Source organism: Rhinichthys klamathensis, unplaced genomic scaffold, assembly GCF_029890125.1.
Source record: "Rhinichthys klamathensis goyatoka isolate OS25496 unplaced genomic scaffold, OSU_Roscu_1.1 h1tg000041l_1, whole genome shotgun sequence".
NCBI lineage: Eukaryota > Metazoa > Chordata > Actinopteri > Cypriniformes > Leuciscidae > Rhinichthys > Rhinichthys klamathensis.
Window position 1 is genome coordinate 66,972 of NW_026606588.1, and position 24,240 is coordinate 91,211.

Sequence of the window (24,240 nt, forward strand, 5' to 3'; positions counted from 1 at the left end):
CGCAGCCTCAGACTCTCAGGTCAGCAGAAACTTCATCAACTTTACAGTTGCTTTACATTATGGAGACATACAAGTATTAGATATTGTTCTGTAGCTCTTTCTACACACTTATACTGTCGTGTGTGTGTGTGTGTGTGTGCGTACGTGCGTGTGTGTGTGTGTGTGTGTGTGTGTGTGTGTGTGTGTGTGTGTGTGTGTGTGTGATCTCCCTGTTCCAGAAGAATCTCTGCAGCTGTCACACACTATATATAGACACTCATTCTCACACACACACACACACACACACACACACACACACACACACACACACACACACACACACACACACACACACACACACACAGGCCAGGTCAGTCTGTTGTTGTCAGATGTGTGTGTCATGTTGTGTGTTTAATCGGTGTGTTTGACTGTAGTTGCCGGTGAAGTCTTGAGATCATCAAACACATTCTGGATTTTCAGAAGTAAAGCGTTTGCTTTATAAAGTGAGTAAATAACCCTGGACTCAGTGACTCAGTGCTAACGCTAGTCAAGTACTGTGAACTAACAAGAACAAACACTGAATCATTGTATTTTTATTAACATTAACAAAGGTATAATGTTAATACATTAACTAATGTTTACTATAATACCTTATTATTGTTGTTATATTATTGCTAAAGTATAATATAATATTTATCTGTATCTATTGGACTCCAGATTCACAGTCTGTCGGTCTCAACTCAGTTTCAAATGAGCTTCATTATCATGACTGTGTATCACAATGTTCTCTGCTTGTTCTCTCTCTCTCTCTTTTTGATACTGTGTGTGTGTCTTTGTGTGTGTCTGTCTGTGTGTGTGTCTTTGTGTGTGTCTGTATCTTTGTGTGTGTCTGTGTCTTTGTGTGTGTGTGTGTGTGTGTGTGTGTGTGTATGTGCGTTTGCGTCTGCGCCTGGGTGTGTGTGTGTGTGTGTGTGCGTGCGTTTGCGTCTGCGCCTGGGTGTGTGTGTGTGTGTGTGTAGTGTGATGGCGTCGTCGGCTGAGAGCATCAGTGCTGTGGAGGATCAGGATGAAGAGACGAGTGTTAAACTCGTTCAGTCGCATTACTTGCGCTGTCCTTCTCCCAGGTTCATACACACACACACACACACCTACACACACACACACACACACACCTACACCCGAAACACTGTTAAATATCAGCTACACACACTTTACACAGCCTGACGTCATGTGTGTGTGTTTGCTCTCCTGCAGTTTCTCCATGATGTCCGATCGCTTCTCCACGGTTTCGGACCGGTTCTCCATGATCTCGGGCTCAGAAGCAGAAAGCATCTTCATGGAACCCATTCATCTGTCATCAGCCATCGCTGCCAAGAAGATCATCAGCGAAGGTGTGCGCAGAAGAGCTTTAGCAGAAAACTCACATCATCACCCAGAAAACTCACACTATCACCCAGAAAACTCACATCATCACCCAGAAAACTCACATCATCACCCAGAAAACTCACACTATCACCCAGAAAACTCACATCATCACCCAGAAAACTCACACTATCACCCAGAAAACTCACACTATCACCCAGAAAACTCACACTATCACCCAGAAAACTCACATCATCACACAGAAAACTCACATCATCACCCAGAAAACTCACATCATCACCCAGAAAACTCACACTATCACCCAGAAAACTCACATCATCACCCAGAAAACTCACATCATCACCCAGAAAACTCACACTATCACCCAGAAAACTCACATCATCACCCAGAAAACTCACACTATCACCCAGAAAACTCACACTATCACCCAGAAAACTCACATCATCACCCAGAAAAGTCACATTATTACCCAGAAAACTCACATCATCACCCAGAAAACTCACATCATCACCCAGAAAACTCACACTATCACCCAGAAAACTCACACTATCACCCAGAAAACTCACATCATCACCCAGAAAACTCACACTATCACCCAGAAAAGTCACATTATCACCCAGAAAACTCACATCATCACCCAGAAAACTCACACTATCACCCAGAAAAGTCACATAATCACCCAGAAAACTCACACTATCACCCAGAAAACTCACACTATCACCCAGAAAACTCACACTATCACCCAGAAAACTCACATTATCACCCAGAAAACTCACATCATCACCCAGAAAACTCACACTATCACCCAGAAAAGTCACATTATCACCCAGAAAACTCACAACATCACCCAGAAAACTCACACTATCACCCAGAAAAGTCACATTATCACCCAGAAAACTCACACTATCACCCAGAAAACTCACACTATCACCCAGAAAACTCACATCATCACCCAGAAAACTCACATCATCACCCAGAAAACTCACACTATCACCCAGAAAAGTCACATTATCACCCAGAAAACTCACATCATCACCCAGAAAACTCACACTATCACCCAGAAAACTCACATTATCACCCAGAAAACTCACACTATCACCCAGAAAACTCACATCATCACCCAGAAAACTCACATCATCACCCAGAAAACTCACATTATCACCCAGAAAAGTCACATTATCACCCAGAAAACTCACATCATCACCCAGAAAACTCACACTATCACCCAGAAAAGTCACATTATCACCCAGAAAAGTCACATCATCACCCAGAAAAGTCACATTATCACCCAGAAAACTCACATCATCACCCAGAAAACTCACACTATCACCCAGAAAAGTCACATTATCACCCAGAAAACTCACACTATCACCCAGAAAACTCACATCATCACCCAGAAAACTCACATCATCACCCAGAAAACTCACACTATCACCCAGAAAAGTCACATTATCACCCAGAAAACTCACATCATCACCCAGAAAACTCACACTATCACCCAGAAAACTCACATTATCACCCAGAAAAGTCACATTATCACCCAGAAAACTCACATCATCACCCAGAAAACTCACACTATCACCCAGAAAAGTCACATTATCACCCAGAAAAGTCACATCATCACCCAGAAAAGTCACATTATCACCCAGAAAACTCACATCATCACCCAGAAAACTCACACTATCACCCAGAAAAGTCACATTATCACCCAGAAAACTCACACTATCACCCAGAAAACTCACATCATCACCCAGAAAACTCACACTATCACCCAGAAAAGTCACATTATCACCCAGAAAACTCACATCATCACCCAGAAAACTCACACTATCACCCAGAAAAGTCACATTATCACCCAGAAAAGTCACATCATCACCCAGAAAAGTCACATTATCACCCAGAAAACTCACATCATCACCCAGAAAACTCACATCATCACCCAGAAAAGTCACATTATCACCCAGAAAACTCACATCATCACCCAGAAAACTCACACTATCACCCAGAAAAGTCACATTATCACCCAGAAAACTCACACTATCACCCAGAAAACTCACATTATCACCCAGAAAACTCACACTATCACCCCGAAATGTCACATTATCACCCAGAAAATGAATCGGTTACCTAACGTAACCTCGGTTCTCTCTAGATGAGGGAACGAGTATTGCGTAAGCTAGCTTACGCTGCGGGAAAGATTCATCTTTTCTGAGAATTTGAAGCCAAAAAATTATCCTATAATTTTGTATCCATTGTCAACGCAGTTCAGCTGCAGCAGACCATGAGCGGGCTAGCTAGCAGCTCATTGGTTCGCTCACAGAGAACTGCTTAAGCCTATGAGGGGACGCGAATGAACTCTCGGCCAATGAGAGTCTGACATGCTCTCATTGCGTCAGAGCCCGCCGAAACGGGAGTGGCCAGAGAGTACAATATTGGCGTCCTAGGCTGTAAACTCTGGTTTTCATCGAATGAAGCGAGAACGCTAGTAGCACAAGCACGGCCAGGAACACAATACTCGTTCCCTCATCAAGAGAGAACCGAGGTTACGTTAGGTAACCGATTCGTTCTCTTACGAGAGGTTCTCTCGTATTGCGTAAGCTAGCTTACGCTGCGGGAACACCTGGTCAACGCCGTGCGTGCTAAGCATCCACTATGAGTCCCAGGGGAGACCCCAGGGAACCCTTATGAGTGGGAATAAATATAAGTACATGTGACAAAGGCCAGCAGAGCGGGCCAGAGATTGTGTAGTACATAAGCACATGATAGAGAGGGACAGAGCGAAACCGGTCTGTGTGAATGACTCCCTATGGTGCAGCTCAACCAGAAGAGCTGTAACATACTAGACTGCTAGTAGTTTAGCCTGCAAGGCGGGAACTTCCAGATTGTAAAATCTGACAAAGGTGGAGGGGGAAGCCCATTCCGCTGCCACACAAATATCATGAATGGAAATTCCGCTGGACCAAGCCCACGATGAGGCCATGCCTCTAGTGGAATGGGCCCTGATGCCCAGAGGGCATGGCAGGTCTTTTGATGCGTATGCGGCTGCAATGGCATCAACTATCCATCTGGATAGAGTCTGTTTCGAGGCGGCCAACCCTTTGGTGCGCCCACCGAACGAAACAAAAAGCTGCTCAGATCGTCTGACCGGAGCAGTGCGAGTAATGTATAATCTCAGGGCCCTGACCGGACACAGGAGATTAGAGTCAGATTCGCTATCGGATCCAGGCAGAGCCGATAGGGAAATAACTTGTGCCCTGAACGGGGTACCAATCGCTTTTGGGACATAACCATGTCTAGGTTTAAGAACGACTAAGGAGTCATTGGGCCCAAACTCGAGACAGGAAGCGCTAATGGACAGCGCGTGAAGGTCTCCCACACGCTTCACTGACGCGAGCGCGAGCAGAAAAACTGTTTTGAGCGAAAGGTATTTGAGGTCCACGGTGTTTAGCGGTTCGAATGGAGGGGCTTTCATAGCTTCGAGAACTATGGAAAGGTCCCAAATCGGCACCGAAGGGGGGCGTGAGGGGTTCATCCTTCTAGCTCCTCTGAGGAAGCGGATGACCAAGCCATCTTTGCCCAGTGACTGGCCGCGCCGGGGTTCAACGAACGCTGCGACGGCTGCCACATACACCTTGAGAGTGGACGGGGACCTGCCCTTGTCCAGCATCTCTTGGAGAAAAACTAGCAAGGAAGGAACCTCGCATGACCGTGGGTCCAAGTTTCTGTCGGTGCACCACTTAGAGAACACAGACCATTTAGACGCATAGAGCCTTCTAGTAGAAGCCGCCCTAGCCTGCATGTTCGTGTTTAACACTCCCTCTGGCAAAGCAACGGGTAGTTGTTGATCACCCATGCATGTAGCGCCCAGCGCTCTGGGTGGGGATGCCAGATCGTGCCGCGAGCTTGGGAGAGGAGATCTGCTCTGACTGGAAGGGGCCACGGGGCTGTCTGTGACAGCTGAGTGAGCTCCGGAAACCAAGTCTGACCCTCCCGACGCGGGGCTATGAGGAGCACCGAGTGGCGTGTTTCCCTGATTCTCTGAAGCACCTGTGGTAGCAGAGAAACCGGAGGGAATGCATAAAGCGGGCGGCTGGGCCAGGTCTGGGCTAGCGCGTCCTCGCTCTTTGAGAAAAATATTGGGCAGTGAGTGTTCTTTTCTGAGGCGAAGAGGTCCACCTCTGCTCTGCCGAATATTCGCCACAGCTTTTGGACTGTAAGAGTGTGCCTGTCCGGGGGGAATGGGGTTCCTGGACAGACTGTCTGGACCGTCGTTCAGATGGCCCGGCACGTGCGTCGCTCTGAGCGAGAGCAGGTGACACTGAGACCAAACTAAGATGCGTTCTGTCAGCCGGAAGAGGATCTGACTCTGCCCTGACGGTTTAGATAGGAGACCACGGCTATATTGTCCGAACGGATCAGCACGTGGTGACCGTGAATGCGCGGAAGAAAGCGCGTGAGCGCGTTCTCGACCGCCAGCATCTCCAAACAGTTTATGTAGAGGAGACTCTCCTGAGCTGACCAGGGGCCGAAGGCCGGTGAGCCCTCGCAGACCGCACCCCAACCCGTGTTGGATGCGTCTGTCGAGATGACTTTTCGGCGAGAAAAGGTCCCCATGGAAACGCCCCGCTGAATCCATTCTGCCACAGTCCATGGCTGCAGAGCTGTGATACAGGTCTGCGTTACCTTTATCAGCTGGCGGCCTGTGGTCCACGCGCGGTGAGACACACGGCTCTTCAACCAGAGCTGAAGCGGGCGCATGCGCAGTAACCCCAGCTGGAGCACCGCGGAGGCTGAGGCCATGTAACCCAACGCTTTCTGAAAAGTTTTCAGAGGTGTGAGTCTGTTCATCTGAAAAGATGCGGCGAGACGCTGCAACACGGCGCGCGCGCTGTGTTGACAGACGAGCCGTCATCGTGACCGAGTCTAGCTCTATACCCAGGAAGGAGATAGTCTGACTGGGTTGTAGTGCGCTCTTTGTCCAGTTGACAGAGAGGCCCAAAGCTTTCAGATGGTCGAGGAGAACTGTACGATGAGACAGTAGCTCTCTCTGTGATTGTGCCAAAATCAGCCAGTCGTCCAAATAGTTCAGTATTCGCAGCCCCTGACTCCGCAGGGGGGCGAGCGCCGCATCCATGCACTTCGTGAACGTACGGGGTGCTAGGGATAGGCCGAACGGAAGGACGGTGTATTGATAAACCTGGCCTTCGAAGGCGAAACGTAAGAATGGCCTGTGAAGGGGATTTATCTGAATCTGAAAGTAAGCATCTTTCAGATCTAGTGAAATGAACCAGTCCCCCTGGCGCACATGCGCGAGGAGTTTTCTGATAGTGAGCATTTTGAACGGTCTCTTCATGAGAACTTTGTTCAGAAATCTGAGGTCTAAGATTGGTCTGAGGCCGCCGTCTTTCTTGGGAACCAGAAAATAACGGCCGTAAAACCCCGACTCGCTCATAGATAGAGGAACTCTCTCTATAGCCCTTTTTGCACAATAGCTTTGCTATCTCTGAACGGAGCAGCGTCACTGCTTTTGGGTTCACAATAGTTTCTAGCCGCGCTCGAAAACGTGGAGGGCGGCGGTGAAACTGTAAGCGATAGCCTAACTTTATTGTGTTTAGCACCCACTGGGAAATTCCCGGAATAGCTTTCCACGCTTTGAAGCGTAACGCTAGAGGGTGAATGGCTACATGGTCCCCGTCGCTGCACATAGCGGGCTGCATGAGCGCGCTCATAGTGTTTATAACAGCGGGAATTACACTCAGAGAGGAGTTTATGGGCCGTGTAACAGAGTGAGCAGAGGTGGGAGCCCGTGTGCGCGCTTATGCACTCTGAAACTCGAGCGGGTTGGAACCGCTTTATGAGAGTGGACTCTGTGAGAAACACAGGAACTGAAGTGCTTTTGTGTATGAGTGAACACAGTGTTGTGGGCACATTTTTTACACAGGAGGCTTTTATGCTCTTTATGAGATTTCTCTGGGTCGCCGTGAAAACGGCGTTTGTGCTCATGCAAGCGGGAAGGGGGACCGGCTTGGTAATGGCGGAGTGCACTGCTGTAGTAGCCGCGTGAGCGGGGACTAACAGAGGGCGAAACTTTGGCGGCGGTCCGGCTGCGGCGGGAGAGCGTCGTCTTTTTCTCAGCTGTGCTAGGCAGACGTCGAGTGATGGGGTTTCAGCGCGATCCTAGGCCGAGGCCCCCGAGGAGGCGGCGGTCTGTGGCGGCTATCAGAGCGAGAACGAGGGCGGCCGCCCTGGCGTCGCTGAAAAGTCTGACTGTGCTGAGCTGGGCGCTGGGGTGGGGCTCGTGCAGGAGGCTGGTCACGTGAGCGGCCTGCAGAGGAGCTAGCGCGACGAGGCAGAAAGAGATTCATGGCCTGGGAGGCTTTCTGCACTTCGGAAAATCGGTCGACGATACCCGTGACAGCAGATCCGAAGAGGCCGGATGGAGAGAGCGGGGCGTTGAGAAAGGCGGCGCGCTCAGAATCTCCCATGTCGGCGAGTGTGAGCCACAAATGTCTTTCAGACACACAAATGGCGACCATGCATTTCCCCAGGGCTTGAGCAGCAGATTTTGTAGCGCGAAGGGCAATGTCCGTGGCGCTCCTCAAATCCGCGACTGTGGGGGGATTTTTTCCGCTCTCGTCCCATTCACGAAGTAAACCACCCTGTAGAATCTGAAGGACGGACATGGAGTGAAGTGCAGAGGCTGCTTGGCCGGCGGCTGAGTAAGCGCGGGCGTGAAAGCTAGAAGTCGCTCTGCAGGCTTTAGAGGGACGCACAGGTGATGAGCACCATCTCGTGGAGGGCGGGCACAGATGTGCGGCGACCAGGTCCTCTACAGGGGGAATGGAGAGATAGCCCTTCTCTGCGGCTCCGTCCACAATGCGAAGCGGGGTGGAAGAGCCAGAGCGAGTTCTAGCAGAGAGCGGGGGCGTTCCAGGACTTCGTGAGTTCCGCGTGCAGTTCAGGCAGGAAGGGCGCGGCCCGCGGCCCGACAACGGCATGTCCTCCGGAGATCGCAGCCGCCATCGGCGAGGGCGAGCTCGGCGTGCTCCAATCCGAGGCAGAGAGCGCAGATGACGTGGCGGTCTCCATCCTCGAGGGGAGCGCGGCAAGAACCGCAGGAGGATTTACGAGACATCTTTAAAAAGACGCTCGGCTCTTTTAGATACAAAATGTACAGGAAGCTTTTTGTAAAAAGGATACAAATCCGTCGGATGGCGCTAGCTCGCAGGACGGCTGAAGGTGGCGAAGACGGCCGGCTTCCTCAGTCTCCCAGATGCTCGCTAGAGTTGCCTTTTCGACGACGGCGGCTTCTCTCAGGATCAGCAGATGTGTGTAGCCTCGCTGAAGAGATGAAAATCAGAGTTTACAGCCTAGGACGCCAGTAATATACTCTCTGGCCACGCCCGTTTCGGCGGGCTCTGACGCAATGAGAGCATGTCAGACTCTCATTGGCCGAGAGTTCATTCGCGTCTCCTTATAGGCTTAAGCAGTTCTCTGTGAGCGAGCCAATGAGCTGCTAGCTAGCCCGCTCATGCTCTGCTGCAGCTGAACTGCGTTGACAATGGATACAAAATTATAGGATAATTTTTTGGCTTCAAATTCTCAGAAAAGATGAATCTTTCCCGTAGCGTAAGCTAGCTTACGCAATACGAGAGAACCTCTCGTAAGAGAACTCACATTATCACCCAGAAAACTCACACTATCACCCAGAAAACTCACATAACCAGCTAACATAAACAGCTTCTTGGAACGTTGCGCTAACACTCCCGGTATTTCTGAATGTTCTCAGAACGTCCAGATTTTTTCTTGGTCATTCCGTTAGTATTTTTGTCTTGTTTCCAGTCCAAATATCTAAAAATTCTTAAATCGAGAAGCATTTACTAGACAAGTAAAATGACATAAGAAATGATATCTTGTTTTCTGAAAAAAATATCAAAATTAAGTGAGTTTTTGCTTAAAACAAGCAAAATGATCTGCCAATGGAGTAAGAAAAATAATCTTAATTCAAATGGAAAACAACATTATTTTTCTTGTATAAGAATTTTTAGATATTTGGACTGGAAACAAGACAAAAATATTAATTAAGAAAAGCATTTTTTGCAGTGTATCATTCTACAAACATTATGGAAACGTTACTTTTGAATGTTCTCTTAAAGTTCTGAAACTAGTAACATTTAAAAACCGCCAGACGAACATCCAATTGAAATGTTTCAGAAAAACGTTCCATGAGCGATGTATAAATAAAGTTTCTGTGCTATCGTTTTAGACCATCATTAAAGACCAGATGACTTTGAATGAACGTTCATGTTTTTGAGAGCCGAGAGAGAACGTTCTCCCAAGGGTTTCTCCGTCTGTCACTGACGAGTTTTGGTTCCTTCACCGTCGCCTTCGGCTTCTGTGTATTCAACAATATTATTGATCTCCTGCATTGACAGCATTATATGAGAACTGAACTGAGCTGACGATGACATCACGGTTTTCTCCAGAGCGGCTATATATATATATAAATGAACTAAATTAATAACTTTTTTACAACAGAAACGAACCATCACTGAACTGACTTAAGCTGGACTGAGACGCTATTCTCTTCTGGAAACACACGTTGTTGCATTATTCTCCTGTTATCTCTGTAACGCTGCTGTGAAGCGCTGTATTAATGACGGGTGTCTCGTCGGTCCTCAGAGCTGGAGTCGAGAGTCGCGAGGACGCCGGTGACCTCTGACCTCAGGCTGGAGTCCGCAGAGCAGCTGATGGTGGAGGACCTGTATAACCGTGTGAAGGACATGATGGACGACCGCAGCCCCTACAACACGCCATGTGTGCTGGACATCCAGCGAGCGCTGATCCAGGACCGGCTCGAGGCGCCGTTCAACCCCGTGGACGAGGTCTGGCCCAACGTCTACATCGCAGAGAAGTGAGTCTCAGGAACACGGGCTGGTCTCTGTGTGACGAGAGGAGCGACACGGGTCCTGTCCTTCACACACAGCAGCCTCGGCCCAGACCCGGTCCAGGAGAGCTGTAATATGAGCGTGTGAACCCAGACAGCCCAGATCCGGCCCAGATCCGGCTGATTCCACATCTGGCTGGATCTGGGATGTCTGGGTTCACACACTCATATTACGGGTTCAAAACTTTACTGACAGGTTCTCACAATGCCAGTTACCACAGAAAATAAAAACATGCACATTTATGATGGATAGATGCACTTTTAATCATATTACATGATTAATCATATTACATGAGTCATTACATGACTTTTAATCATATTACATGATTAACTAAATGTATTTTTTCCAGGTACTTTCTGATATGCACTTACTGTAAAGCTATGATTGTTAGCCAGAGGAGAACTGGCCCCTGACTAGCCTGGGTTCTCCCAAGGTTTTTTTCTCCATCCAATCTGATGGAGTTTTGGTTCCTTGCCACTGTCGCCTTGCTTTTGGCTTGCTTAGTTGGGGATATTTAATATTCAACAATATTATTGAACTGTGTTGTACTACTTTCATGTTATCACTGTGAAGCTGCTTTGATGCAATCTGTATTGTGAAAAGCGCTATATAAATAAATGTGACTTGACTTGACTTGACTTTTATGATGGACAGATGCACTTTTATGATGGACAGATGGACTTTTATGATGGACAGATGCACTTTTATGATGGACAGATGGACTTTTAGGATGGACAGATGCACTTTTATGATGGACAGATGCACTTTTATGATGGATAGATGGACTTTTATGATGGACAGATGCACTTTTATGATGGATAGATGCACTTTTATGATGGATAGGTGCACTTTTATGATGGATAGATGGACTTTTATGATGGACAGATGCACTTTTAGGATGGTTAGATGGACTTTTATGATGGACAGATGCACTTTTATGATGGATAGATGCACTTTTATGATGGACAGATGCACTTTTATGATGGACAGATGCACTTTTATGATGGACAGATGCACTTTTATCATGGATAGATGCACTTTTATCATGGACAGATGCACTTTTATGATGGACAGATGCACTTTTATCATGGATAGATGCACTTTTATGATGGACAGATGCACTTTTATGATGGATAGATGCACTTTTATGATGGACAGATGCACTTTTATGATAGACAGATGCACTTTTATGATGGATAGATGGACTTTTATGATGGATAGATGCACTTTTATGATGGATAGATGCACTTTTATGATGGACAGATGCACTTTTATGATGGATAGATGCACTTTTATCATGGATAGATGCACTTTTATGATGGACAGATGCACTTTTATGATGGATAGATGCACTTTTATGATGGACAGATGCACTTTTATGATAGACAGATGCACTTTTATGATGGATAGATGGACTTTTATGATGGATAGATGCACTTTTATGATGGATAGATGCACTTTTATGATGGACAGATGCACTTTTATGATGGACAGATGCACTTTTATCATGGATAGATGCACTTTTATCATGGACAGATGCACTTTTATGATGGACAGATGCACTTTTATGATGGACAGATGCACTTTTATGATGGACAGATGCACTTTTATCATGGATAGATGCACTTTTATCATGGACAGATGCACTTTTATGATGGATAGATGCACTTTTATGATGGATAGATGCACTTTTATGATGGACAGATGCACTTTTATGATGGATAGATGCACTTTTATCATGGATAGATGCACTTTTATCATGGACAGATGCACTTTTATGATGGACAGATGCACTTTTATGATAGACAGATGCACTTTTATGATGGACAGATGCACTTTTATGATAGACAGATGCACTTTTTATGATGAACAGATGCACTTTTATGATGGACAGATGCACTTTTATGATGGATAGATGCACTTTTATCATGGATAGATGCACTTTTATGATGGATAGATGGACTTTTATGATGGATAGATGCACTTTTATGATGGATAGATGCACTTTTATGATGGATAGATGGACTTTTATGATGGATAGATGCACTTTTTATGATGGATAGATGCACATTTATGATGGACAGATGTACTTTTATGATGGACAGATGCACTTTTATGATGGACAGATGCACTTTTATGATGGACAGATGCACTTTTATGATGGACAGAGGCACTTTTATGATAGACAGATGCACTTTTATGATGGACAGATGCACTTTTATGATGGACAGATGCACTTTTATGATGGACAGATGCACTTTTATGATGGACAGATGCACTTTTATGATAGACAGATGCACTTTTATGATGGACAGATGCACTTTTATGGACTTCAAAACAGAAACAGGCATTCACTCCCATTATAAAGCTTGGAAGAGCCAGACATTTTTTAATATAACTCTGATTGTGTTCGTCTGAAAGAAGAGTGTCATAGGATGACTTGAGGGAGAGGGACTTAATCATGGGATAATTAAAATTTTTGGGTGAACCCTTCAAATACAGTTAGTATATAATTACACTGTAGCAATGACACCTTAAAATAAAGTATAACCAAATCCTTTATAAAATCTTTACAATAAAAGTACAAGTAATCGACATTCTGCCACAATTTGCATTAAACCCACATCATTCTTTTAATTTGTTTTTACAGGAACATGCGAAACATCCGTTTATCAGTCTAAAGCCGTTACTGTAGTAATTGCAAGGCTGATGTGTTTGCCCGTTCTCTGCTTCAGGTCGGTGGCTGTGAATAAAGCCCGTCTCAAACGCCTCGGCATCACTCACGTGGTGAACGCGGGTCACGGCACCGGCGTCTACACCGGCGAGCTCTTCTACCAGGGCATGGACATCACCTATCTGGGCATCGAGGTGGATGACTTCCCCGAGGCGGACATCGCTCCGCACTTCCGCTCGTGCGCCGAGTTTCTGGATGACGCTTTGCTGACACACAGGGGTGAGTGTAGAAAACGGTCTTTTTAGTCATTGTTATGTCCGAGGTTAATATTATTAGTTTTTCTACAAAAAATTTCGGTAACACTTTACAATAAGCTTCAATAGTTAACTACCTTAGCTAACATGAACTAAGAATGAACAATACTTCTGCAGCATTTATTAATCTAAGTTAAAATTAATTTCAACGTTTACTTATACATTATTAAAGTCTAAGGTTGTATTTGTTAACATTAGTTACTGCTCTGTGAACTAACAACTAACAATGAACAGCTGGATTTTTATTAACTAACATTAACAAAGATTAATAAATACTGTAAAAATCATGTTAGTCCATTCATTAACTGATATTAACTAATGAACCTTATTGTAAAGTGTTACCATTTTTTCTTTAAATGTTTGGCTAAATGCGTAAACATTGTAGAAGAAGACTAAACATCCAAATCTGTGAGTAACACACTGTTCCTGTCATAGATAAACAAACCGAAGGTACCAGATTAACTCACTGGCCTGGACTCTGTCATGTCTCACGCGCTTATCTTAGAGTTAGTGACGCAGATATACAGGAGCCTCTTCAGAATCTGAGTCGAGTCAGGAGAACACGCCAGAACTGAGATCACACCCTATAACGGTTCTTTATGCGCATCGACGGTTCCATGAAGAACCTTAACATCCTCTTTCCATTCCACAAAAGGTTCTTTAGATTATTAAAATGTTCTTCAAACTAAGAAAAAATGGTTCTTTTAAGAACTGATCACTGAAAAGTTTTTGAGGAGAAATGGTTCTTGGCATCACTGTGAAAAACCACCTTTGGATCTGTTAATTTAAAATAAAGAGTGTTAGCAGTGAGAATGATTGCTTCTCTTTAATTTAGTCTTCTCTATCATGACGGTGTTATTAGGATGTAAACTTCCAGTTTCCAAAACATTCATCAGCTCATAATACTTAATGTTGCATAGATCTGATTTGACATTACAATCTAATTATTCCTGTATATTCAGATCCAACCCTGATCAACACGCCTGTCCTCATTTACTGACCCTCGTGACCTTCTTTCTTCTGCTGAACACAAAAGAGGATATTTAGCAGAATGATGACCTGAATCCTCTTTCCCCTGCAGTGACTGTACTCGCTCATCATCTAGTGCTCCACAACTGGAGGGTGACTAAATGGAGACAGTTGCGTTTTTGAGTGAACAATCAATATAACGTAATGGATTTGCATTTTAAAGTTGAGAATTTTTGTTATTTATTGCATATCAGATCTGAATGTGGTTCAGTGGTTCAGAATTTCTCTCCCCGTTGAACGAGGTTGTTCTGCCATTGATTGTTCTGTATGAGTAGTCTATCTTCTCATTTTGTTCCTGACATCAGGCTCTGGGAGAGAATTTATGAAAGCTTGGCTCATGTATATTAATTAGGTCATGATGTAGCTTGATAATGCAGAGCACCCAGTCACATGACTTCATTAATATTAATGAGACAAGACTAGAGAAATTCAATTGGCCGCAGGCTCTGTTGGGGGCTTAACATGGCAATTTACATTTACAGTGCGAGCAGGGCTTTAAACGGGTCGGGCGGGGCTAATAGCCTCGGACCAGGAGCACCGAGCCCAAAACCACACTGCGTTTCCACTGTCGGGCCAGTGCGAGCCGGGCTTTAAACGGGTCGGGCGGGGCTAATAGCCTCGGACCAGGAGCACCGAGCCCAAAACCACACTGCGTTTCCACTGTCGGGCCAGTGCGAGCCGGGCTTTAAACGGGTCGGGCGGGGCTAATAGCCTCAGACCAGGAGCACCGAGCCCAAAACCACACTGCGTTTCCACTGTCGGGCCAGTGCGAGCCGGGCTTTAAACGGGTCGGGCGGGGCTAATAGCCTCAGACCAGGAGCACCGAGCCCAAAACCACACTGCGTTTCCACTGTCGGGCCAGTGCGAGCCGGGCTTTTAACGGGTCGGGTGGGGCTAATAGCCTCGGACCAGGAGCACCGAGCCCAAAACCACACTGTGTTTCCACAGTCGGGCCAGTGCGAGCCGGGCTTTTAACGGGTCGGGTGGGGCTAATAGCCTCGGACCAGGAGCACCGAGCCCAAAACCACACTGCGTTTCCACTGTCGGGCCAGTGCGAGCAGGGCTTTAAACGGGTCGGGCGGGGCTAATAGCCTCAGACCAGGAGCACCGAGCCCAAAACCACACTGCGTTTCCACTGTCGGGCCAGTGCGAGCCGGGCTTTAAACGGGTCGGGCGGGGCTAATAGCCTCGGACCTGGAGCACCGAGCCCAAAACCACACTGCGTTTCCACTGTTAGGCCAGTGCGAGCCGGGCTTTAAACGGGTCGGGCGGGGCTAATAGCCTCAGACCAGGAGCACCGAGCCCAAAACCACACTGCGTTTCCACTGTCGGGCCAGTGCGAGCCGGGCTTTAATCAGGTCGGGCGGGGCTAATAGCCTCGGACCTGGAGCACTGAGCCCAAAACCACACTGCGTTTCCACTGTCGGGCCAGTGCGAGCCGGGCTTTAAACGGGTCGGGCGGGGCTAATAGCCTCGGACCTGGAGCACCGAGCCCAAAACCACACTGCGTTTCCACTGTCGGGCCAGTGCGAGCCGGGCTTTAAACGGGTCGGGCGGGGCTAATAGCCTCAGACCAGGAGCACCGAGCCCAAAACCACACTGCGTTTCCACTGTCGGGCCAGTGCGAGCCGGGCTTTAAACGGGTCGGGCGGGGCTAATAGCCTCGGACCAGGAGCACCGAGCCCAAAACCACACTGCGTTTCCACTGTCGGGCCAGTGCGAGCCGGGCTTTAATCGGGTCGGGCGGGGCTAATAGCCTCGGACCTGGAGCACCAAGCCCAAAACCACACTGCGTTTCCACTGTCGGGCCAGTGCGAGCAGGGCTTTAATCGGGTCGGGCGGGGCTAATAGCCTCGGACCTGGAGCACCGAGCCCAAAACCACACTGCGTTTCCACTGTCGGGCCAGTGCGAGCCGGGCTTTAAACGGGTCGGGCGGGGCTAATAGCCTCGGACCAGGAGCACCGAGCCCAAAACCACACTGCGTTTCCACTGTCGGGCCAGTGCGAGCAGGGCTTTAATCGGGTCGGGCGGGGCTAATAGCCTCGGACCTGGAGCACCGAGCCCAAAACCACACTGCGTTTCCACTGTCGGGCCAGTGCGAGCAGGGCTTCAATCGGGTCGGGCGGGGCTAATAGCCTCGGACCTGGAGCACCGAGCCCAAAACCACACTGCGTTTCCACTGTCGGGCCAGTGCGAGCAGGGCTTTAATCGGGTCGGGTGGGGCTAATAGCCTCGGACCAAGAGCACCGAGCCCAAAACCACACTGCGTTTCCACTGTCGGGCCAGTGCGAGCAGGGCTTTAAACGGGTCGGGCGGGGCTAATAGCCTCAGACCAGGAGCACCGAGCCCAAAACCACACTGCGTTTCCACTGTCGGGCCAGTGCGAGCCGGGCTTTAAACGGGTCGGGTGGGGCTAATAGCCTCAGACCAGGAGCACCGAGCCCAAAACCACACTGCGTTTCCACTGTCGGGCCAGTGCGAGCCGGGCTTTAAACGGGTCGGGCGGGGCTAATAGCCTCGGACCAGGAGCACTGAGCCCAAAACCACACTGCGTTTCCAATGTCGGGCCAGTGCGAGCAGGGCTTTAATCGGGTCGGGCGGGGCTAATAGCCTCGGACCTGGAGCACCGAGCCCAAAACCACACTGCGTTTCCACTGTCGGGCCAGTGCGAGCCGGGCTTTAAACGGGTTGGGCGGGGCTAATAGCCTCGGACCAGGAGCACCGAGCCCAAAACCACACTGCGTTTCCACTGTCGGGCCAGTGCGAGCAGGGCTTTAATCGGGTCGGGCGGGGCTAATAGCCTCGGACCTGGAGCACCGAGCCCAAAACCACACTGCGTTTCCACTGTCGGGCCAGTGCGAGCAGGGCTTTAATCGGGTCGGGCGGGGCTAATAGCCTCGGACCTGGAGCACCGAGCCCAAAACCACACTGCGTTTCCACTGTCGGGCCAGTGCGAGCCGGGCTTTAAACGGGTCGGGTGGGGCTAATAGCCTCAGACCAGGAGCACTGAGCCCAAAACCACACTGCGTTTCCACTGTCGGGCCAGTGCGAGCCGGGCTTTAAACGGGTCGGGCGGGGCTAATAGCCTCGGACCAGGAGCACTGAGCCCAAAACCACACTGCGTTTCCACTGTCGGGCCAGTGCGAGCAGGGCTTTAATCGGGTCGGGCGGGGCTAATAGCCTCGGACCTGGAGCACCGAGCCCAAAACCACACTGCGTTTCCACTGTCGGGCCAGTGCGAGCCGGGCTTTAAACGGGTTGGGCGGGGCTAATAGCCTCGGACCAGGAGCACCGAGCCCAAAACCACACTGCGTTTCCACTGTCGGGCCAGTGCGAGCAGGGCTTTAATCGGGTCGGGCGGGGCTAATAGCCTCGGACCTGGAGCACCGAGCCCAAAACCACACTGCGTTTCCACTGTCGGGCCAGTGCGAGCAGGGCTTTAATCGGGTCGGGCGGGGCTAATAGCCTCGGACCTGGAGCACCGAGCCCAAAACCACACTGCGTTTCCACTGTCGGGCCAGTGCGAGCAGGGCTTTAATCGGGTCGGGCGGGGCTAATAGCCTCGGACCTGGAGCACCGAGCCCAAAACCACACTGCGTTTCCACTGTCGGGCCAGTGCGAGCCGGGCTTTAAACGGGTTGGGCGGGGCTAATAGCCTCGGACCAGGAGCACCGAGCCCAAAACCACACTGCGTTTCCACTGTCGGGCCAGTGCGAGCAGGGCTTTAATCGGGTCGGGCGGGGCTAATAGCCTCGGACCTGGAGCACCGAGCCCAAAACCACACTGCGTTTCCACTGTCGGGCCAGTGCGAGCAGGGCTTTAATCGGGTCGGGCGGGGCTAATAGCCTCGGACCTGGAGCACCGAGCCCAAAACCACACTGCGTTTCCACTGTCGGGCCAGTGCGAGCCGGGCTTTGAACGGGTCGGGCGGGGCTAATAGCCTCGGACCAGGAGCACCGAGCCCAAAACCACACTGCGTTTCCACTGTCGGGCCAGTGCGAGCCGGGCTTTAAACGGGTCGGGCGGGGCTAATAGCCTCAGACCAGGAGCACCGAGCCCAAAACCACACTGCGTTTCCACTGCCGGGCCAGTGCGAGCAGGGCTTTAATCGGGTCGGGCGGGGCTAATAGCCTCGGACCTGGAGCACCGAGCCCAAAACCACACTGCGTTTCCACTGTCGGGCCAGTGCGAGCCAGGCTTTAAACGGGTCGGGCGGGGCTAATAGCCTCGGACCTGGAGCACCGAGCCCAAAACCACACTGCGTTTCCACTGTCGGGCCAGTGCGAGCCGGGCTTTAAACGGGTCGGGCGGGGCTAATAGCCTCAGACCAGGAGCACCGAGCCCAAAACCACACTGCGTTTCCACTGTCGGGCCAGTGCGAGCCGGGCTTTAAACGGGTCGTGCGGGGCTAATAGCCTCGGACCTGGAGCACCGAGCCCAAAACCACACTGCGTTTCCACTGTCGGGCCAGTGCGAGCCAGGCTTTAAACGGGTCGGGCGGGGCTAATAGCCTCGGACCAGGAGCACCGAGCCCAAATCCACACTGCGTTTCCACTGTCGGGCCAGTTTGAGCCGGGCTTTAAACGGGTCGGGCGGGGCTAATAGCCTCGGACCAGGAGCACCGAGCCCAAAACCACACTGCGTTTCCACTGTCGGCCCAGTGCGAGCCGGGCTTTAAACGGGTCGGGCGGGGCTAATAGCCTCAGACCAGGAGCACCGAGCCCAAAACCACACTGCGTTTCCACTGTCGGGCCAGTGCGAGCCAGGCTTTAAACGGGTCGGGCGGGGCTAATAGCCTCAGACCAGGAGCACCGAGCCCAAAACCACACTGCGTTTCCACTGTCGGGCCAGTGCGAGCCGGGCTTTAAACGGGTCGGGCGGGGCTAATAGCCTCAGACCAGAAGCACCGAGCCCAAAACCACACCGCGTTTCCATTGTCGGGCCAGTGCGAGCCGGGCTTTAAACGGGTCGGGCGGGGCTAATAGCCTCGGACCTGGAGCCCAAAACCACACTGCGTTTCCACTGTCGGGCCAGTGCGAGCCGGGCTTTAAACGGGTCGGGCGGGGCTAATAGCCTCGGACCAGGAGCACCGAGCCCAAAACCACACTGTGTTTCCACTGTCGGGCCAGTGCGAGCCGGGCTTTAAACGGGTCAGGCGGGGCTAATAGCCTCGGACCTGGAGCACCGAGCCCAAAACCACACTGTGTTTCCACTGTCGGGCCAGTGCGAGCCGGGCTTTAAACGGGTCGGGCGGGGCTAATAGCCTCGGACCAGGAGCACAGAGCCCAAAACCACACTGCGTTTCCACTGTCGGGCCAGTGCGAGCCGGGCTTTAAACGGGTCGGGCGGGGCTAATAGCCTCGGACCAGGAGCACAGAGCCCAAAACCACAGGGTTTACAATAATAAGTGATACATTGATGATAATGAATCAATGTGTCAAGATTGCACATTAGTCACACTGAAATAAAGTGGTTTTTTTATTAGTCAGAGAAACAAAGGAAGCTCCCAAAAATTGGATATCAGATATCAATATGAATATCAGATAGTCCGGTATAAAGAGACGAGACGTACTGACAGATAAAATAAATACATAATTGTGATCGCCTAAGATTTGTCTGATTTCTTCAAGAGGTCGTATTTACCATGTTTACTATGGTAATGGTTAGCACACATAGTCTTTTGCATCCCGTATAAATATTTCTGCTGGAAGAGAATCAATCAAAACTAACTTTAGCTGGAAATAACATTATTCAAAAATCGCTATAAAGCCAAAACAATCTCTGTTACCGTAAATTGTATGTTTATCTCTGTAAAGCTGCTTTGAAACAATCTACATTGTTAAAAGCGCTATATAAATGAAGATGACTTGACTTGACTCAGGTAAACTCCTCTGTTGGTAAACACTCCTCAAGCCCGAGTCGACCTGGTTTGAACCAAGGTATTCTTAGCCCCGAAGAAGCCCTGACGAGGCCCGATCAAGCCCCGAAAGTGACAGTGGAAACGCGGCTAATGTGTGTCAAGTCAAGTCAAGTCACCAGCTTTTGATTAATTCACTTCCATTGCACAAAGCATTAGTTATTAACTTAACACGACACCGTTCTTACAGAAAACCCTTAACACGCTCCGGCCCGCTCATCCGCACAATAACAGTGCCTGGTGGCTAGAGAACGCAAACCCTGAAACAGATTCCAAGGTGCAAGCGTTGACATTTTTTGAAATTTTTTTATCTCTGCGCAAACCCACGAAACGCAGACAGTGCGCACATGCATATTACGTGTCTAGTCTATAGGTATGCGGGTTTGAATATATGTGTGTGACAAATCTGATGAAATTGCTCAAATATGATGATGATTTTCTTTTATTCCCCTTCATGTAGGCAAGGTGCTCGTGGTCTCGATGATGGGCGTGAGCCGGTCAGCTGTTCTTGTCGCTGCTTATCTCATGATCTTCCAGAACATGAGCATCATGGAGGCGCTGCTGGAGATCAGGAAGAAACGGGCCATCAACCCCAACGAAGGTTTCATAAAGCAACTGCGCCAACTCAACGAGACTCTAATGGAGGAGCGAGATGAAGACGACGACACCCTCAGCCAGTGCTCAGTGATTGACACGCGGGCTCGTCTCGACGAGGAGGAGAGCATGTTCGGGGTTAAAGCGGACTCTATCATGATGGAGGAGGAGGAGGACGGTGGGAGTGTGATGAGTAGTGTGGCTTCTTCAGCCGCTGCGCTAAGAGCACGACTTCTCAACGGTCCAAATGAACCCAAGATGGAGGAAACCACCCAGGACTTGTCGCTCCCTGGGAAAGACTGTGATGATGAAGATGGGGATGTGGACGGCATGATTAGGGAGTGGCAGAAGCGAAACGAGAAGTACCAAAACGAGGACTGGTGGGAAGCCCAACTTCTGTGCGACGGGGAGGACAACGAGTCTCTGGCCGAGAGAAAGCAACCAGAGGACCTGGAGAGCGTGACCAGCGAAGATGTGCGAATGCTGAAGGAACACATCCGACGCCGTCCCCGTCGACCCGCTTCAGATTCAGGATCCACAACCAGCAGTTACGCGGATCTCTGGAAGCAGCGAGTGAAGGAGATCGAGGAGCAGGCCGCCGCCCGGTACCGGCTCAGAGAGGCCGACGAGGACACCACCAGCGAAGCCAGCCAGAAGAAGATCGACGACGATGTGGAGAGTATGCTCTCCGACAGCAGCTCCATGTACAACTTCTGCAAAAAGAACAAAGGAAATCTAACACCCCTGGAAAGATGGAAGGTTAAGCGGATTCAGTTCGGATGGAACAAAAAAGATGCGGATAACGGGGAGCAAACGGAGCCTGAGACGGAAGCACCCGCTCCCTCATTGGAGGACGTCAACTTAACGGCATATCAGACCTGGAAACTCAAGCAGCAGAAGAAGTTTGGCGGGGAAGAGAACAAGGATGAGATTGTGGAGATGAGTCGGGGGGAGGACACGGCCACGGTTAAGAGACGCCAGCGCAGAGAGGAGCTTCTGGAGCGCACACGGAAAACACTCGAGGAGAGCCAGTCGGTGTGCGGATGGGAAACCGAGAGCACCGGGAGCGTAATCCCACTGTCCGCCTTCTGTGCCGGAGCCTTTCCGATAGCAGACGATAGCGCATCAGTGCTGAGCGGAAGATCCTCGGTCCTGTCAGGGCGTAGCACTCGATCCCAGATCCCAGTTCCCCAAGAGCCTCCAGCTCCGGTCATGGGTCCGAACGGAGAGCCCATGGTGAACCTCGCCAACATCCAAAACTGGATAGCCAACGTGGTCAATGAGACTCTCGTGCAGAAGCAAACAGAGATGATGATGGGATCGAGCCTCGGCCCTTCCCGAGCGGGATCGGTGTTCAGTCTGGGAGACTCGGCACGAGGAGCAGACGATGAGAAAGCCTCAGTGTTGAGCGGATCCACGTCTTCCAGCGTTCTCTCCCGGAGTCGAGCCGAATCCGTGCGGTTTGGCGGGAGAGCTGAATCCGTGCTTTCATCGAACCTCTCCTCGGTGTCCGGGTTGGGATCACGCAGGAGCAAGATTACTACGACCAGTGTCCCACTATACAGTCTCTTCCAAGACCAGGTGAACCTTCACAAACTGGACACCATGGAGAAAGAAATCAAGTCTGACATGCGGGACAAGATGGCGTCCTATGAGGTGAGGAAGATCGCAGAGGACAACAAGCGAAGTACGTTATACAAGAAGAAAAAAACAAAGGATGACGATGAAGCCGATCTTGCAAAATCCAATGGATTTGAGGATTTGACAGCGCGTTCCTCTCAGAAACCCAAACCTAAAAGAGATTATGGCCGTTCAGGGATCCTGAACCTCCCGGCTTCAGCCAGGAATCCCACCAGCATCAGCAGTGTTGATGAGTGGCTCAAAAACGTAAGACCTCCTCCGAGCAAACCGAAGCCTTATGATGGAGACGCCGAGCCGTTGCGAATGTCTCGGCCGTCGCACGCCGGGATGGAGGAACCCTCGGAGTTCGACTTCCCGAGCCGAAGGAGCTCAGTGTCAGTGGAAGCAGAAGAAGAGGAGTATAGCTTTTCCTCAAGATTCGCATCCAGGCATCAGGCTGATGCTGACATGGACTTGAGTCGAGATCCCAGTCCGGAGTTTAGCGATGGATCTCGGAGATCTCCGCCTTCGTATAACGCCTTGAGTGAAGCTGCTAATTACAGAACCAGGAGATCTTATGCTGGATCCGAGGACGAGGAGAGAAGCGGCTACCAGAGCTACTCCGCAAAGCAGAAGTTACACGAGAACAGTGAGACTGTGAGGACGGGTAAACCGGGACGGGAAGAGGAGGACGATGAGGAGATGACGGCTTATATTGCTCAGATAAAGCAGAGGGCGAGAGCAAGGGTGGCCCAAGAAATGGAGGATGATGAAGTTCTTTCCGCATGGAGGAAACAAGAAGAGTCAAAGTCACACGTTCACAATAAAAAATAGTTCATAAAATAAGTGTTTCATATGTGTGAAGTGACAGGCTTCCATTCGTAAAGACAAAACTGCTCAGTATGAGACAGGATGAAAGCTTGTTTGACATCGACCTTCAGTCTATACTGTATATAAAGAATCAAGTGTGTACTGAATAGCATCGCTGCATTCATTATAAAGCGACACTTTTTCAAAATGTTCTTGTGTTCAGGTTTTGTTATGAACCTTCCGAAGTTAAGAGCATATAAACATCAGATTAAATCACAAAAATAAAGGTACTGGCATCAATGTTTTTTATATGTAAAAAAAAAAGAAAAAAGATTTAGCTAATAAAAAAGGCAATTCTTTTAAGAGCTGATCACTGGAAGGTTCTTTGACTCACTGTGAAAACACCCTTTTGAGCCTTAAAGATGATAATGTTGTGCGATAAACTCAGATTTAGGAATAACAGATTTAGCAGCTCTCAACTGCAATGGCCCCAAAATATTAATATGTGCAGTGAAAATAATATACGGTTCATTAAACACATTGAAATTGTTACAATGGGAAACTGCAAAACTCAATAACTCAACAGTAAAACGACTGTGAAGCACAAATCATTTCATGAAACATAAAAAAAAATGAAAAAGGTATAAAAATATAAAACATTGGTTTACCTTGGTTTACACCAATGCTACATTTTTCTAAATGTCATAATTATTTTTTCACAAACAAGTATCTATTACTTCAGTGAGCTCATTGTTTCTGCCTTAAATTATTACATTGTTTAAATTAATAAATTTGTAGCTATCTGTGATTTTGTATATGTACATTTCTGAAAAACATAACAGATGATACACTGATAACAGATCACTCTAAATTGTGGACTCTTTTGCATTTTCTGTAAAGCTGCTTTGAAATGATGTGTATTGTGAAAAGCGCTATACAAAATAAATGTAAATTGAATTGAATGAATAACA

The 24,240-nt window shown here is 49.1% G+C and overlaps 1 protein-coding gene across 2 annotated transcripts; it reads left to right on the forward strand.

The window, feature by feature from the left end:
• dusp27 (dual specificity phosphatase 27) lies at nt 1-23,477 on the forward strand. Of its 2 annotated transcripts, XM_056246962.1 has the most exons (6): nt 1-19; nt 999-1,103; nt 1,234-1,370; nt 10,045-10,276; nt 13,046-13,263; nt 20,706-23,477. In XM_056246962.1, the coding sequence occupies exons 2-6, from the start codon at nt 1,003-1,005 to the stop codon at nt 23,291-23,293; spliced, it is 3,276 nt and encodes a 1,091-aa protein (XP_056102937.1). In that variant the 5' UTR covers nt 1-19; nt 999-1,002; the 3' UTR covers nt 23,294-23,477. The 2 variants fall into 2 exon arrangements, with proteins under 2 accessions (XP_056102937.1, XP_056102938.1); XM_056246963.1 differs by lacking the exon at nt 1-19 and having other exon boundaries at nt 999-1,068.
• The last annotated feature ends 763 nt before the right edge of the window (nt 23,478-24,240 follow it).

Excerpts from the sequence above, each read along its gene's own strand:
- dusp27 (XM_056246962.1), top strand. The coding sequence starts at position 1,003 with ATGGCGTCGTCGGCTGAGAGCATCAGTGCTGTGGAGGATCAGGATGAA. Across the intron at positions 1,104-1,233 it reads TTGCGCTGTCCTTCTCCCAG|TTTCTCCATGATGTCCGATC; the intron begins GTTCATACACAC and ends GCTCTCCTGCAG. Across the intron at positions 1,371-10,044 it reads CAAGAAGATCATCAGCGAAG|AGCTGGAGTCGAGAGTCGCG; the intron begins GTGTGCGCAGAA and ends GTCGGTCCTCAG.